General features: G+C 45.4%; 1 protein-coding gene across 2 annotated transcripts in view; it reads left to right on the top strand.

Moving 5' to 3' along the window:
- Nucleotides 1-492: 492 nt before the first annotated feature.
- COPG1 (COPI coat complex subunit gamma 1) overlaps nucleotides 493-17,816 on the top strand; it is a 32,213-nt gene continuing 14,889 nt past the window's right edge. For both annotated transcript variants that reach the window (XM_050958502.1, XM_050958501.1), the window contains exons 1-14: nucleotides 493-584; nucleotides 3,290-3,342; nucleotides 4,245-4,325; nucleotides 5,620-5,691; nucleotides 7,149-7,228; nucleotides 8,101-8,176; nucleotides 8,370-8,462; nucleotides 9,439-9,525; nucleotides 9,674-9,831; nucleotides 10,512-10,645; nucleotides 13,030-13,097; nucleotides 13,980-14,168; nucleotides 14,657-14,752; nucleotides 16,337-16,580. In XM_050958502.1, coding sequence (XP_050814459.1) covers nucleotides 548-584; nucleotides 3,290-3,342; nucleotides 4,245-4,325; nucleotides 5,620-5,691; nucleotides 7,149-7,228; nucleotides 8,101-8,176; nucleotides 8,370-8,462; nucleotides 9,439-9,525; nucleotides 9,674-9,831; nucleotides 10,512-10,645; nucleotides 13,030-13,097; nucleotides 13,980-14,168; nucleotides 14,657-14,752; nucleotides 16,337-16,580 — 1,468 coding nt within the window. In that variant the 5' untranslated portion in view covers nucleotides 493-547. The remainder of the gene's footprint in view (nucleotides 585-3,289; nucleotides 3,343-4,244; nucleotides 4,326-5,619; nucleotides 5,692-7,148; nucleotides 7,229-8,100; nucleotides 8,177-8,369; nucleotides 8,463-9,438; nucleotides 9,526-9,673; nucleotides 9,832-10,511; nucleotides 10,646-13,029; nucleotides 13,098-13,979; nucleotides 14,169-14,656; nucleotides 14,753-16,336; nucleotides 16,581-17,816) is intronic.

Below are 17,816 nucleotides of genomic sequence, written 5' to 3'. Positions count from 1 at the left end.
CAGGATCTGAAATAACCTACATCAGAGAAACTTTTAATTACTCAGGTCATTGCCCCATAGGCTGTGCCCCTACAGTCACTGCCCCCAGGCTCTGGGCCCCCCTCAGTCACTGCCCTGCCCCCCCATCACTGCCTCCAGGCTCTGGGCCCCCCTCAGTCCCTGCCCTGCCCCCCCATCACTGCCCCCAGGCTCTGGGCCCCCCTCAGTCACTGCCCCGCCCCCCATCACTGCCCCCAGGCTCTGGGCCCCCCTCAGTCCCTGCCCCGCCCCCCATCACTGCCCCCAGGCTCTGGGCCCCCCTCAGTCACTGCCTTGCCCCCCATCACTGCCCCACCCCCGCATAGCGCCAGCACCTCCTCCCCTTGTCAGGCTTTGGGCCAGGCAGCCACGTCAGCCCGACCAGCCTCCAGGCCCGAATGCGCGTGCGCGGCGCTGCCGGGCTGAGCTGTCCCAGTGACAGGCTGGCAGGAAGCGGCGCCGCAGCCGGAAGTGGAGGTGCTGGGCTAGACGCGCCCCCAGGCCCCGCGCGCCCCCAGCCCGGGGCAGGATGCTGAAGAAGTTTGATAAGAAGGATGAGGAGGCCGGTGAGTGTGTGACGGGCCCGTCCCGGGGGAATGTGCTGACGTGGGACCCTCTGTCTGCGCCCCCCCCCCCCAGACAGCGCTGCCCGCCTCCCCCTCGCGGCTCCAAGGGTGGGCGCTGCCTGTCAGTGTCTGTTCAGCCCTTTGCCCCGGGTCTCGGCCCCTTCCCGGGTGCCCCCGGCTAGTGACCTTTCCAGGCGTTCTCCTTAACTCTGCCCACAACACCCCCCAGGGCTCTGGCTGCCCATGCCAACCTTGCAGACCCAGCCACTTGACGTTGTGGGGTCCTTTGTTTTCTGGGCTGCTCACCTCACCTCGCGCCCCACTGATTTATACAGTCCTTATTTACCCATTGCACATCAGTGATGTCCCAGAGCCAGTTGCATCCTCCTTAATCACCTGCCCTTCACTGTGCACCTGAAATGACTAGAGAAACCCTAACTACCCCCTCCCCTCATGCTCTGCCTCCTCTTGTCTCCCTGCCCCGTCTCCTGGCTCTTTGTCCCCCAAATCAGTCACTGCCCCAGCTGGCATATGTGTGGATAGCTTTAAAAATATATGGCTGATATTCTGATGTTCCAATTGCAAGTTTATAAAGCAGACTTCTTATGTGGTCTGGGTCAAGTGATTTAAGGACATATTTTCAAAAGTGGACTCTAATTTTGGGGGCTCAACTTTAGACATGTAACGGTTCTAAGCACCCCCAACACAAATTGAAGTCAATTGAGACCACACCTGAAAATCAGACCCAAAGCATATCAAGTTGGTCACCCAAAAACAGAGGCCATGTTTGAAAGTGTAGCCCTGAACTTCTCTGTGCCTCAGTTTTCGCCATCTCTAAAATAGAGATAATTGTTTACATCAAAATATGTAAAGTGCTTTGGGATGCTTAGATGAAAGATGCTAGAGAAGAGTGAAGTAATTGATGGGGATTGTTGCTGTTAATTTCAGAATCACAAATGGAGCTCAGAGTGGCTGTCAGGATGCAAAGTTAGTTGTATGTAGTTGCCAAAAAAATTACTAGGAGTGCTTTTTCAAATCCCTCTTTGGAACATGTGCATATGCACACACTGGGATTTTATGTTAACCTACTCACTTCTCATTCTTCTTTTCCCACTCCAACATGTATGTGTCCAAGCTTTGCCCAGCCAGGTACTGTCTTTGTAACTTATTTGGAGCCTAATGGCTGCACCTTACTTGCATAAGAATCAGGAGAATGCAATGCTCCATTATGATCTGGACTTGAAGCATCACAGACTGGCACCAGCAGTCTTTGTAAGAATCATCCCTGTATTAATACATTTTCTGTTACTTTGAGCATTTTGGAGCCCTTGCTGCTGGCAAACACCACAGGAACCTTGTCTTTAGGGATGATTCTTACAAAGACTACTGAGCCCAGCATGTGATGTTTCAAGTCCAGATAATTGCATGTCAGGAGCTTTACTCTTTCCAGGCAGCATTTCTGTATTAAACATGACCTAGCCATAGGCTGCAGTGTGGAGTTCCATGGGCTGTATATAGCCTATGGGCCACGCTGAGGTTAGGCACTAATTAAATTTGCTTATCAAGAGCTATCAGCTTATGAAAGGCTGCAGCTCACTAGTAAACACTTAGGCTACGTCTAGACTACAGGATAAATTCGAATTAGCTTAAACTGATTTTATAAAACAGATATTATAAAGTCGATTGTGTGCGTCCACACTAGGCACATTAATTCGGTGGTGTGTGTCCATGGTCCGAGGCTAGCATCGATTTCTGGAGCGGTGCACTGTGGGTAGCTACTGTAAAATAATGAGGCCAATAACTTCGATTTGCGTCCACACTAACCCTAATCCGATATAGTAATATCGATTTTAGCGTTACTCCTCTCGTTTTGTAGGAGTACAGAAATCGATTTAAAGAGCCCTTTAAATCAATATAAAGAGCAGTGTAGTGTGGACGGGTGCAGCATTAAATCGATTTAACGCTGTTAAAATCGGTTTAACAGCGTAGTGTAGACCAGGCCTTAATGAGGACTAGATACTCATCATAATTGTAGTTCTTGCCTTCTGATCATTCCAGGCCCATTTTTTCCTGGTTTTCACAGAAAGTAGCATGCAGTCTACTAAACGGAATGATTAAATGAACCTTTTCCAGGCTCTCCAGTCCACTGTCTTGTTTTTTCTAATTAGCTGTATATCCAAAAATATAGTTTACTGATGAATTCTCTGGTTGTTTTATAATGCGAAGTATAAAGCACTCCAGATTCGCACAGTCTTGTGTTTAGTGTTTTTTATGGCAGTTGCTACACTGGGTTTAATTTCTGGGCCTGATCATTTGCTCCCATAGCTGGCAGTGCTCTCAGACCTGGAAACTGAAAGTGGGAGCTCTTTATATTCAGCAACCTCCTCTGGCCCATCTAGGAGTAACATTGATTAACTCTGAAGAAAGTCTCATAGTGTTTTCCTTAAGTGATAGATAATTGCTGCAAGGCAGGGAGAATCTATTGGATGCCCTCAATGAGCAGGGGATAAGGTTGACTAATTAGTAATGCCAAGAAAAACATCAACAATCACTTTTTGTTTTTGGAAAATTCTCTGAAAAGTGAGTTCATGTTTAAGCTTTTTAAGATGTAAGTGTAAAAGAGATGATCAAAAGGGAGGCTTTCTAGTGTCTTTTCACACAGCACAGTTCCTGGGATCACTGTTGTTAATTATCTTATTTTACAGGTGGAGGTTCCAATCCATTCCAGCACCTGGAGAAGAGTGCAGTGTTGCAAGAGGTAAATTGTAAAAATCCTATGTCTTTTATGGACATCCTCAGAGGTATAGTCTCCTCTCTGGGGTAGGAAGTTAGAGATCTTTAGAAATTAACTACACTTTGGTCCCAGTCCTGCTGCCATTTCAATAAATAGCAAAGGGGAAGTTCCCATTGATTTTTTTTGGAGGGGGCACAATTGGATCCTGTTTGTATAATAATGAAGAGAGTTAGTAAACTATAAATGTGAGTAAATAGATGTATTTTTGTCTGTAGTAAGAATAGATTTTCCCAGTTTTTCCCAACTCTTCTTACTAGGGGGGATTCTACCTTGGGTGCCCTAAAATTCTGGTAGGACAAGGAAATTGAAAAATAGGATGTGGTTGGCTATTGAACAATCTTTGCCTTTAAAGGGTGATTCTGCTCTGAAAAATTACTTTTTTTTTAAAAAAGTCTTTTTTGTTTTGTTTTGTTTTGGTTCATGGACCTGCTCCTTGAAATTCAGAGTTATATCTGTTCACTTCAGTGACAGAAATAACATTTTTAGTACTGTTTGCTCTTGTTAGCCCTGCAGAAACAGCTCCGCTCTGAGAGAGGGAGCTGGATTCTATTCTGGTTTGTGCATCGTCACCAGAATTGTTCCTCTTACAGTGGGGTTGCATGAGTGTAGCTGAGATTGAAATGTGGCCTGTAGAAACTTTATCACAGTTTGGCTTTCAGATCCCATGGTGAGTTAGTAGAGATGGTTGTTGGGAAGGTATGGATATCTCTTTTGTCTCAAACTGAGCAAGTCTGATCTGAAGTCATTGAGAGAATCCTAAAATATCCAGTCTGTAACTTGCATCAGTGGCTCAGTTCACACAATGTGCTAGATAAACCACAGAGATGGTCTCCTGGGCTCTTCTTCATGCTTTTGTTTGTTTCTAGGCTCGGGTGTTTAATGAGACGCCAATAAACCCTCGGAAATGTGCTCACATCCTCACCAAGATTCTATACCTCATAAACCAGGTAATGGAAAGAACATGAGCTAGGGGTTCTTTTAGATTTTAAATATTTTTCTTTTGTAAACTAGTCTGGTCTGCTAATTTTAGCTAGTGCCTTATGAAATGTTACTTAAACAGCTGTTCCAGTAAGTTACCACTTTCTCCAAGCCCAAAGGGTACTGGAGTGATAGAATGGGCAATTTAAAAAACAAAATGCACAGATTGGTAGCAGCTGGAAGTTATTATCTTTACAGCTGTTTGCTGACCACCTTGGTTCTAAATCCAATTCCTAGTGGTCAGGTATTCACATAGCAGTGGTTACTAAGAGCCAGACTTATAAAGGTATTTAGGCACCTTAAGAAGCAGGTAAGTGCCTAGTGGGATTTTGTAAATCCCACTCAGTGTCTTATGTGCATCTTTAGGTACCTAACTACTTTTAAAAATCTGGACCAAACTGGCCCCTTATTAGCCATCTCAGTTGAGATGGAGTATTGAATGGGCTAAGTAGTCTGAACTCCTCTCTCATCCTTCAGGACATTGGCTTGTCGCTGACAGTTGTCACGCTTCTGGAACAGTGCTGAGTAAGGTTTTCTTCCACCTACGCCAGCAATTAAACCACTTTCAGCGCCACATCAGGGGGTCACGCAGGCCAATTTCTAGTGTCGATGGGTAGGGCCCTACCAAATTTACGGTCCATTTTGGCCAATTTCAGGGTCATAGGATTTTTTAAATCATACATGTCATGATTTCAGATATTTAAATCTGAAAGTTCACAGCATTGTAACTGTGGTGGTCCTGACCCAACTCTGAAGGCAGCAGCGCATAAGGATGGCATGGTATGGTAATGCTGTGCTGCTACTGGTGGGGCGCCGCCATCAGAGCTGAGCGCCTGGCCAGCAACCACCACTCTCTGGCCATCCAGCTCTGAAAGCAGCACAGAAGGAAGAGTGGCAATACTGTGACTCCCCACAATAACCATGCAACCCCCCCAATCCTTTTTTGGGTTGGGACCCCAGTTTGAGAAATGCTGTTTTCCCCCATGAAATCTGTATATTATAGGGTAAAAGCACACAAAAGACCAGATTTCATGGTCCACGATGCATTTTTCACAGCTGTGAATTTGGTAGGGCCCTATCGATGGTCATTGGAGGTGGTTCCTCTCTGCCAGTGTTGAGGCAAACTAGGGGGGAACTCACCTTATCATGACCCAAGCTGTACCTGTTCTTTGGATAAATAGTCTGTTGTCCTGGAACCTTTAACCTGTACAAAAATTGCTTTTTTGTAAATAAGAATTTCTGTCCCCATTTTGCCCATTCTAGGGGGAGCACCTGGGTGTGATGGAAGCTACGGAATCCTTCTTTGCCATGACCAAGCTGTTCCAGTCCAATGATGTAAGTCTTATACTTAGACATTTTGTGTGTACATCTGTCTAGCAGGATGTGATGCTGGTGAGAGCCTCACATTCAGCCCTGAGCTGTCTCTTTATGTGACAAGCTGCTCTCCCCTGGGTAGAATCACTTGATCCATGCCTCCCACATGCACATGATTATTATGAAGTGCATCTGTTTCTAGTTACTGACATCTTAGTAGTGCCTCATTTTTCCCTGTTGGTCTTTGGTGACTTGGGGCTTGTCTACATGAAGACTTTGTATGCGGAAAAAGAGAGTGTGAATCCAGAGCGCGCTAGCTTGCTACACACTCACTGCCCTGTGGACTCTGCTACTGCACATTAAAAGTTCCATAGTGTGCTTTGATTTCCACAAAGTCTGTGTGTAGAGAAGCGCTCTTTGGGAGATTCCTACAGAGAGCGAGAACCTGCACAAAGGTTCTGAAGCTGCATATCAAGGTAGATAGCACTTTAGCTAATGCTAATACAACCTACAGACAAATATACTGAAGGGAAAGGGTGACTCCATTTCCTGGCTGGGAACCTTCCCATTCAAAAATAAAAAGCAACTGAACTTTTTAATGGCTAGTTGTATCACATAAAGTATTCAGAGAGTCACCATGTGCAAATGGCTTTCGTCACCATCACTTCATTCCCAGCTCTTCCAAATGTGTGCTGTCTGCATAACTAAGCCATCTGATAAGACACGCTCATCAGGCTTCACCATCCATCTGGGCTCTTCCGTCTTAAGTGCCTTTATTATTTAACATTTATACTGTGGGAGTCCTTAAAAGTTGCCACCTGCTTGGGCCCCATTGTGCTAAGCACTGTACGAATATGTAATAGATGATGGGCTGCCTTGCTGTGTACCCCATGATAAAGTAACCTTCCTCCCTGCCCACAGCAGTACCTAAAGGAGGCAAAGAACTAGCACCACACCAGTAGTCAACTAGACACGTGGTGCTGCAGTTCTAAGCAGTCCAGCAGCAAACACTCTGTTGGTGCCTCCCTACAGGGTATAATGAGCAGCGGAGTTGCTCATTATGGCTTAAAATTGGCTTAAAAATCTGATGAATTTAAAAAAAAAAGAGAAAACATTCCGGTTCTTGTTATTGGCCTTCTGATGTCTGAGCCTTGAGAGTTCCCTCAGTTCACACTTTCAAGCTTTTCTCTGTAACCATGAGCACGACAAAGCACAGGGTGAAATCCTGCTCCCATTGATGTCAGTGTCAAAATTTCCATTGACTTCAGTGGGGGCAAGTTTTCACCCTTCCTTTTATTTTTATTTTTTAAATGAAAGCTGAGATTCTCACATAGTCACTTGGCTCCAGGAGCTGGGGTTTAAAAGAAAATGACAAATATCAGATTTTCAATAAAATCATGAGAGTTGGCAACTCTGCCCACCCTGCCAGGGTTGGTGTGCTGCCAGCTAATGCTTATGTTGCCTGTCTTCCCTGCCAGCCGACTCTTCGCAGGATGTGTTACCTGACCATCAAAGAGATGTCCTCCATCTCTGAGGATGTCATCATTGTGACCAGTAGGTGAGTCCTTGCTGGGGTGCCCCTTTCTTTTCACCACTATTTTCATGTTCCTTCCAACAAATCTTCTCCGGCCATCTAGAGAGAGCTGTAATCCCTGCAGGGAGGTATGAAGTTGAGGAAATGCTCTTGTTTAAAGGGGGCCATTGAAATATAGGCACTGAAATCCCAACAATATATGGGGACTTACGTTGCAGCATATACCATATGCCAGGCCTTTGTGTGTTTGGTTTGTCTCTCTGGGTTCCCATGCTGCGCCCACACCATGGTATCTCACCACCTTCTTTTGTAAAGGGCTGTTTTTTAACTCTTGCTTTTCTGTGTGAGCACTTCAACGTTTCTCCGGGTCTTGAAGTATTCTCTGGGGGATACATAGCCAAATAGGTAGGCAGGGATTTGGCCGTGTGGCTTCTATTGTTCTAACCTCATTGGGCGCTGCTTAACATACTCCACTACTTGGGCCCATGCAGCATTCAGAAATCAGCCCCCACGTATATGGACTGTCAGTCCCCTTCCCCACATGTACTTTTGCATCAAACACAGTCCATTGCCTTGGGCAAGGGCAGGATGTTCAGGGAAGGAATCCAGGCATTACTCTGTCCTTTAACTCTAAGTAGCTGCATTGGTGTTTTGGTCTCTTGAGGTGATCTGAATGGCATAAGGGCTCCTGTCATTCCTCTTGTGACCAAACTTTCCCTGTTGGAGCAAGACTAGGCTGAAGGCAGCATTGTCGTATCCTCTTACCCTCCTATTGTGGATTTTGGCTGTGAAATCCAGTGCCCACGTGTTGGTATGTGCAATGCTGTTTGTGTGCTTTTTATAGCACTAGTGGGTAAAATACGCAATACTAAAAAACTTCCTTCACATTTATACAGTTTAACCAAAGACATGACTGGGAAGGATGACAATTACCGAGGCCCTGCTGTGAGAGCACTCTGCCAAATCACTGATGTAAGTGCCATCTGCTACTCAGGCAATTGGTCCTGTCTGCCTGCTCCTCCCAACCCTTCCCTTGCATCCCATATCTGGCCTTGCTTTCCTTCCCCCCCTACGCCCCCCCCCCCCGCTCCCATCCCCCTTGCAGTCTTCTCAGCTTTCTTTGTAACTCCTCAAGGGAGTTGGTTCTCATTTTCTCTCTCTGTAGAGTACCATGCTGCAGGCCATTGAGCGCTACATGAAGCAGGCGATTGTGGACAAGGTGCCCAGTGTGTCCAGCTCTGCCCTGGTGTCATCATTGGTACGTATGCACCTGCAGGGACTTGTGTGAGGACCAGTTAAACCAGGAAACAACTATCTATGTTGGGAGCTGAGCAGCATGTTCTCCAGTATTTTCACATGTTAAAATATGACCCATCTTTTCAGTAGAGAAAAATTTTTCTTTAAATATGAAGTATGATTGACTAGGACACACTTGACAACACTGAGTCACATCTTCTGTGGGCCTGCATTGGTCCATTTGGAAAATAGGCATGATAGGGGGAGGAAGCTTACAGGACCTACTCATGCTGGACTAGCTTTTTGACCCATGTTCCTTTGTAATGCTCACATCTCCCATGGACAGCATTTACCCTGAATGTCAGTCTGCAGAATTTGGTCTTGGATTTAAAACTGGACTTGGATCAGAACCCGATGAGAAATAGCATTTGTGCGGGAACAGCCTGGCCGCCAGAAAATCTCCCATTTGTGGTCATTCTGGCAGGAAGCTTACATGGTGCTTTGTGGAGGTGTCATGACATCAGACACAGGGCCTCTCCTCCATTGTGGTGTGTATAATTCTTCCTCTCGTTAATGAGAACTGTGAGACTGGAGCCAGGGGAAAGCAGAAATCCCCTGTGTGTCTGTGTCTGTAAAAGTAGATTTGAAATTGCTTAACTGACACAATGTTGGAATTAGATGGCAAGCTCTTCTGGGCAGGGACTGAGGCTTTGTGTGTGTGTCGGGCGGGGGTGTTGGTCACCCAGCACAGTGAGGCTTCAATCCTGATTGGGGCCTCAGGGAATTACTGGAATGTAAATCCAGATTCTCCGTTTGTCCTCCGTGTAAAGTTGATGAAAGTGCTCACAACACACCTATGAGGTAGGTCTATATCATTCTCTCCAGAACCCAAGATGGAGAAGATGGGGGTTGTTGCTGTTTTTATGATTCACTGATTCATATTAGTTTATCCTGGACCTCGATGGGCTCTTTTCTTATGAGTTATTCTGTGCCCACAGCACCTGCTGAAGACCAGCTTTGACATCGTCAAACGCTGGGTGAACGAAGCGCAGGAGGCAGCTTCCAGTGACAATATCATGGTGCAGGTAAGAAACCCTCAGGCCCATGCAGCAGATCAAAGAGCAAAGCAGGGGTTTTGGTATTCTCCAAGCTCAGTTGTACATCCCTGGGCCATAAATAACATAGCATGTGGTTTGTGAGTCCCTCTCTTTTCTCCTTTGCTGATCTGCGCAGTATCATGCCCTCGGCTTACTCTACCATGTGCGTAAGAATGACCGTCTGGCAGTCAACAAGATGCTCAGCAAGTTCATGCGCCATGGCCTGAAGTCGCCCTTTGCCTACTGCATGATGATCCGAGTGGCCAGCAAATTGCTGGAGGAAGAGGCTGGAAGGTGAGGAAGTTGTTTTGCCACATTGGAAGACTTACAAAGTAGGATCGGAGGAATCTCCTCTTACAGGCTTGTCCTGTTATCAACCTTTAAGAAATAACGTGCAACATGATGCAGCCCCTTTCCTTTTATTAATAGTTAAAACATAGCACAGAAAAAGGGAGTGGGAGGTGATTCCCTGTCGCTTTTATTTTGTAACTGGATAGTCTATGTGAGTCTAATCCAGGTGTTTGGTGATCTGGCACTTTGCTTCCATGTTTATGCTGTCCCCTTGTGTACAGTTCTCACACTTCATTGAAATCTTTCATTTGATTTTCCATATCCTGTTGTAATTAAGTGGATAGTGTGTACGTATCATTGCCCTCTGCTGGAGTGCACCAGAACTGCACCGTTGATTGTCATGAGCCCTATATGTCTAACAGCTAATGGAAATTCTCCTTTACTTCATCAGGGAGAGATCTATGCTTTTGGGGTAGGAGGGTCTCAGTTCTATCCCTGCAATGCAAGTTAGTGCAGCATAGTGACAGCCACAAAGCCTTGACTGAACACACACTGATTACAATCATATTTCTTTTTCATAAAATGCAACTTCCAGTAGCTCTGAGAGCCATTCCTTCTCTGCCAGCCCAGTCTGTCCTTCCAGTGCCTAAGGCTCCTTTTAATTTCTTGACTTTGTCTCCTAGCCATGACAGCCCCTTGTTTGATTTCATTGAGAACTGCTTAAGAAACAAACACGAGATGGTGGTCTATGAAGCTGCTTCTGCCATTGTTAACCTGCCTAGCTGCACCGCCAAAGAGCTGGCACCTGCCGTGTCTGGTACGTCTAGTGCTATTTAAGGGTGTAACGGGGGGATTGTGGGCCGATGACAATTGCATTTGCTGACTACTCTGCGATGTAAGGTCTTTATCAGTACTCAGGCTTGTTGAGATGTCATCATTGCCTATATATGTCTTTGCTGATGCTTGAAGGTATTTCCCTGCTGCTTTCAGTGTGGATTGTTCTAGGGTCTGTCTCTCTACAGTGCAGTCTCATTTTAACTAGCAACAACAACAAAAATCCTTTTGCCTTGTGACCTGCCTTTTGCCTCTGTGAGAGACCTGGTTTCTGAAGCAACCAGGGGGCTCTAGCTTCCCAGACCCATGGAGTTCAGATGCTCACTCATAGACTCATAGGTCAGAAGGGACCAATCTGATCATCTAGTCTGACCTCCTGCACAAGGCAGGCCACAGAACCCCACCCATCCAATTTTATACAACCCCTATCCCAGGACCGAGTTATTGAAATCCTCAAAAATGGTTTGAAGACCTCAAGCTGCAGAGACACCACCAGCAAGCGACCCGTGCCCCACGCTGCAGGGGAAGGCGAAAAACCTCCAGGGCACCTGCCAATCCGCCCTGGAGGAAAATTCCTTCCCGACCCCAAATATGGCGATCAGCTAAACCCTGAGCATGTGGGCAAGAGTCACCAGCCAGCACCCAAGAAGGAGTTCTCCGCAGCAACTCAGTACCCATCGCATGCAACATCTCCCCGCAGACCATTGAGCAGACCCGTCTGGTGGTAATTCAAGATCAATTGCCCAAATTGACGATCCTATCATAACATCCCCTCCATATACTTATCAAGCTTTGTCTTAAAGCCAGGAAAGTCTTTTGCCCCTACTACTTCCCTCGGAAGGCTATTCCAGAACTTCACTCCCCTAATGGTCAGAAACCTTCGTCTAATTTCAAGTCTAAACTTCCTAATATCCAGTTTATACCCATTCGTCCTCGTGGCTACATTAGTACTAAACTTAAATAATTCCTCTCCCTCCCTAACGTTAACCCCCTTGATATATTTATATAGGGCGAGCATATCCCCCCTCAGCCTTCTTTTGGCCAGGCTAAACAAGCCAAGCTCTTTGAGTCTCCTTTCATAAGGCAGTTTTTCCATTCCTCGGATCATCCTCGTAGCCCGTCTCTGAACCTGTTCCAGTTTGAATTCATCCTTCTTGAACATGGGACACCAGAACTGCACACAGTATTCCAGATGAGGTCTCACCAACGCCGTATACAACGGTACTAACACCTCCTTATCCTTGCAGGAAATACCCCGCCTGATGCATCCCAAAATCGCATTTGCTTTTTTAACAGCCGTATCACATTGGCGACTCATAGTCATCCTGCTATCAACCAGTACCCCAAGGTCCTTCTCTTCCTCCGTCGCTTCCAACTGATGCGCCCCCAACGTATATCCGAAATTCTTATTATTAATTCCTAAATGCATGACCTTGCACTTTTCACTATTGTATTTCATCCTATTTCTATTACTCCAGTTTACAAGGTGGTTCAGATCTTCTTGAATAGTATCCCTGTCCTTCTCCGTGTTAGCAATACCCCCCAGCTTCGTGTCATCCGCGAACTTTATTAGCACATTCCCGCTCTTTGTGCCAAGGTCAGTAATAAAAAGGTTAAATAAGATCGGTCCCAAGACCGATCCTTGAGGGACTCCACTGGTGACCTCCTTCCAGTCCGATAGTTCACCTTTCAATACGACCCTCTGGAGTCTCCCCTTTAACCAGTTCCTTATCCACCTTACAACTTTCATATTCACTCCCAGCTTTTCCAATTTAACTAACAGCTCCCCGTGCGGAACCGTACTGAGGTGTTGCATTTGGGCTCTGGGAAAGGTGTGTGTAGGAGACCTCCATCTGCAATAACAATGCTCTCTGTTGGCCAACAACACATGGAATAGAATGGGATTTAAATCGTAACAAGAAAAAATGGGTTTAAGTGGCAGCTGAAATAAAGGTTCGTTGGGAAGATCAACTAGGGGATGGAGATGAGCACCTTTTAGTGATGTTAGGGAAAGGAGGGAGATGGACTCGCTCAGTGGTTTTCAATTTCAAATGGAAATGTGGTCCCCTTTGGAAATCTTAAATATAGTCCATGGACTACACATTGAAAACCACTGTTCTATGGTAACGACAACCTTTCGCAGGTCCCTTAGGTATTGTCTGTGGGCCCCCAGGTGTCCGTGGACCACTTGTTGAAAATCACTGGACTAGCTAACCTTCCATGGGTCCCTATGATTCCGAGAGAGTAAATCCAGAGAGCTTCCAATTATTCCCTGCTCACTGTTGCTCTTACAGTGAATTAGAATCTTTTGTGTGGGGCACTCCTGGTTCATCAATTTCTAAATGTCTGCATTTGTTGCTGTTTCAGTGTTACAGTTGTTCTGCAGCTCCCCAAAAGCAGCTCTTAGATATGCAGCTGTCCGCACCCTCAACAAGGTAAGGCTGTTCTAGGAGTTAGAATAGCTTTCGCCTCCCCTGGATGGTGAGGTCCAGACCCCCTCAGGTCCAGGGGCCAGAGAAGAAAAAGGGGGCCAGGCTATGTAAAGATTTGATTTCTGTCACTCTTACCCTGCTCTCTCCCTGTCCTGCACATGGTTCCCAAGTGTTTAGAAATTAGGAAACCAGAGTTTCTATTTCATTGCTTTCTGTGCAAAATGAGAACATCCAGGAACACATCAGAAAATCACACTGACTAGTGGTCTCTAGTGACAGCGAATCTCAGGGGTTGTGCAGTACTGCATTTCCCTTGATGCCTCCAAGTCTCTTCTTATGATGAAGCAGCTCCTTGTTAAGCGACTGGGACCAAATCCTTTTACTCCTCCTCACCCTATCCCTATAGCAACTTTTGCTCTAGTGCAAGGTGTGGAGCAGCCTTTCATAGCCTTTACTTTGCTCCCTTCAATTCCAAAGGGAAGAGCTACAGAGTCTGTGTAGTGGCTGGTCTGAGCCTGGCTCCAAAGAAACTGCAGAGCTGAGGTCCATGGAGAACAGAAGTTCAGATGCCCCGCAGGGACTTCTGGCTTCCTGTGTGACAGTGGATAGGGCCTGAGCCTTAATAAATGGAGAGCGGGAAAATGGGGACACAGTATTTAAAGGCCAGGTTACCAATGTCTGTCTTTCAGCAGGGGGTATATTTCTTTGGGAGAACAAAGCTGATAACTCACCTGAGGGTAAAGTTATCTGGGACGGCCTCTTAGAACCTGTTATATTTGGTTTGGTAGACAGGCTTGAGTGCTGTATAGGGTCTGTATAGCATTTGGTTCTGTCAACTGGACACTTTCCATGTATTCAGTGAATTCCATTGTTTCTCCTCACTAGGTTGCCATGAAGCACCCATCTGCTGTGACTGCCTGTAACCTGGACCTGGAGAACCTAGTGACAGATTCCAACCGCAGCATCGCTACGCTGGCTATCACCACACTGCTGAAAACTGGTAGTGAGAGCAGCATTGACCGGCTCATGAAGCAGATCTCTTCCTTCATGTCAGAAATCTCAGATGAGTTCAAGGTATGGAAGGTGTCCCCTGGTGAGAACTGTACTGGGCCTTTGTCTTTCTCTGTTTCCACTTGCCTTCTGAAGTCTCGGTCAAGTTACACCACTCTTTCATCTCCAGAGACTGGACTTCAGATCTGCTGGAGACATGAGTGCAAGGGGATGATGGTATTGACCTATCCCCAAAGTATCCCACAGTCTCTATAACTTGCCACCATTAGAAGGCTCTGTTCTGGAGACTACCCATAGTAATGAAATCCCTATTCCAATGAGCCCCACTACCAGCCTTCTCTAGGGACTAACTAGTGCATGGAGAGAGGAGTCCCCTCTCATCCCTCTGGCTGCTTCTCCAGTGCATTATACCCATCTTGTAGGTGAAGGGAGAGCTATAGTCGCCTGGGCTTCTCAGTTCAGCTTAAAATTCATGTGGAGGGGAGAAAAAAAACAAATTGAAATAAGGCAGAATTCTCCTTGTTAAATGCCCTGTTTCTAAACCCGGTCAGGTCGTGGTGGTGCAGGCTATCAGTGCCTTGTGTCAGAAGTACCCACGTAAGCATGCAGTCCTCATGAATTTCCTCTTCACTATGCTCCGGGAAGAGGTAAGGCTACTGGTCAGCTATTTTGTGTTATTGTTATTTATTTGTATTGCAGTAGTACCTACAAGCCCCAGTCAGAATGAGGCCTGTAGTGTTAAGTGCTGTATTATAGCAAGTGCTGTGTAGCAGGTGAAAAGCTTGCAGTCCCAATGTAAGCATGGCTAGTAGAAATGACAAGCTTGATATGTGACAATTGTGTGCAAAGTGACATCAAAAACTATTTATCAGTGTGTTTCCATGATCTGATTTGCAGCATGAGTGGGATTCTGGTGCTGGGCTTTATTAACTTTCAAAGCAAATGCATGTAACAGGAGTTGCACTGGCAATACATGTCTGCAGAACATTGAGCCAGCTTCTGTTGCTGCCCATTGTATTTTGATATTAAATTCTAAAAAGCCTTTTCTTGTGTCAAATATCCATTATCAAGTGACCTAAAACTATTTTAGTTCTGCTCCCTCTGCTGTTGCAATGAGGGGTCATACCTGAAGTCATTCTCTGTATGCCTTCAGATGCAGAATTTCATAAAGGCACTGTTAGAGATTTTCTGAAACCCTTTCTAAATAATCTCCTGTAGCACTCAGGACTCCACATATGCCTGCTACCCAGCTGGCATTAACATTGTCAGTTATGACATCATGTTCTGCCTATTCAAACTTCCCATTTTGGATCATACCAAGACCTCTTGTCTTGTACTTTGAAAGTAGAATATTCCATTTTCACAGATTCTGCCTGGGTGGCTGGTATAATTTTGAAATATGGTTTCAGAGTTCAGACCACTCAATTTTATGGCTCTTTCATTCACTGTAGCTCCTAATATATTCAGAGCACCCAAAATTGTGCACGTATATTATAAGAAGACATCACTCTGTTTAATACCCCATTGTTCAAATGAACATGAGTAAGTAACATCTGAAGGTAATCTTATGTGTATTTAGTAGCCAGTTGCAGGGTATGCCAGGGGAGCTACTGATCTTTCATCTTCCCACTCTAATGTATTGTATTTGATTGGCCCTGCAGTGGTTGATTTGATACCTAATGTGTTGCTTTTGTGATTCATACTTGGATGTCTGGTGTGGGAAGAGGGATTATTTCCCCTCGTATAGCTGTTTTATGTAATGTTTCTACCAGCAGAGTGACTCAAAATGGGGCTTTCTTAAAAGAGATGTAAATCCTTCAGCTGCAGCCCCTTCTTTAAGGCTTGCTTTTTAATCGGTGTGTTTGTAATTGTTCTCTGTTTAGAGCTAGCTGCACAGAGACCTTGAATATTAGCAATTCCTACGTAAGCACAGAAGTAACTCCAAAGTCGCATTGAAAAACTAAGGGTTGTGATGTGCTTCCAATTCCTGTCATGTTTATAAGAGCTGGACCCAGTATGGTTCTGTCAGTGCAATTTTTTTTGAGGTGCAGAACACATATGGAAGTAGCTGAGCAGACTTGACTGAGTGGGGCAGTGTTGCTACCCAAGCGCAGGTTAAAAGTCAGCAATTGCGGATCTCTCTCTTAACTGAATCCCTCCCTGGCTGGTTAACATTCCCAGTTAGAACTTCTGGCCTCCTCTGAATTTTCTCACTGGCCTCTGCTGCATAGGGTGGTTTTGAATACAAGCGAGCCATCGTGGACTGCATCATCAGCATCATTGAGGAAAACTCTGAGAGCAAAGAGACTGGCCTGTCTCACCTGTGCGAGTTCATTGAGGACTGCGAGTTCACTGTTCTGGCCACCCGTATCCTTCATCTGCTGGGGCAGGAAGGGCCCAAGACCAATAACCCTTCAAAATACATTCGCTTCATCTACAACAGGGTCGTCTTGGAGCATGAGGAGGTCCGTGCAGGTAAGGTGCTGGCCTAGAAAGGTGCATGTCCTTCAAGGTTGAGTAAATTCTGTGACTGAACTTCAAGTAAAGGGTTTCTCAGTGGGCTAATCCACTTGCTTTTTACCTTCTGTGGAATGAGTTCAAATACGATTTGGCACTCAGCTTAGTCCCTAACAACCCTTTGTCCATAGTAAGAAAACTCCAACATCCCTTAGCAAGAGTGCTAATCTCCATGTAGAGGAATACACAGTGGGCAGGTTTTGATGTTTTGGTTGAGATGGATGGAGGAAGATTTGCTGGCACTTTGCTGCACTATGCCTGGCCCTGTGTTCTACATAAGAATGGGCACAGTGAGTCAGACCACTGGTCCATCTAGCCCAGTATCCTGTCTTCTGACAGTGGCTCGTGCCAGATGCTTCAGTGAATAGAACAGGGCAGTTTATCGAGTGATCCATCCCAGTCCCAGCTTCTAGTAGTTAGGGGCTTAGGGATCCCCAGAGCATGGGGTTGCATCCCTGAGCATCTTGCCTAATCATTGATATACCTATCCTTCATGAACTTATCTAATTCTTTTTTTAACCCTGTTATACTTTTGGCTTATACAACATCCCCTGGTAACAGTTTGTTTGTGCATTGTGTGACGAAGTACTTCCTTATGTTTGTTAAACCTGCTGCATGTTAATTTCATTAGGTGACCACTGGTTCTTGTGTTACATGAAGGGGTAAATAACACGTCCCTTTTCCCTTTCTCCACACCGTTCATAATTTTATAGACCTCTATCATGTCCCTCCTCAGTCATCTCCTTTAAAAGCTGAACAGTCTTGGTCTTTTTGATCTCTTCTCACAGTCATTTTAGTTGCCCTTCTTTATGCTTTTTCCAATTCTAATGTACATTTTTTTCAATGGATAGACCAGAACTGCATGCAGTATTCAAAGTATGGGCATAGCATGGATTTATATAGTGGCATTATGATATTTTCTCTCTTATGAGCCATTAGGAAAGGGATAGATAATAATATTAGCTTTTTGATGGCTGCTACACACTGAGCAGATGTTTCCAGAGAACTATCCATGATGACTCCAAGATCTTTCCTGAGTGATAACAGCTAATTTAGATCCCATCATTTTGTATGTATAGTTGGTATTATGATTTCCAATGTGCATTACTTTGCATTTATCACCATCGAATTTAATCTGCCATTTTGTTGCCCTCGCCCAGTTTTGTGAGATCCCTTTGTAACCCTTCACAGTCT

Source organism: Gopherus flavomarginatus, chromosome 6 (assembly GCF_025201925.1).
Source record: "Gopherus flavomarginatus isolate rGopFla2 chromosome 6, rGopFla2.mat.asm, whole genome shotgun sequence".
Lineage (NCBI taxonomy): Eukaryota > Metazoa > Chordata > Testudines > Testudinidae > Gopherus > Gopherus flavomarginatus.
This window is presented reverse-complemented; position numbering and strand designations above follow the sequence as displayed.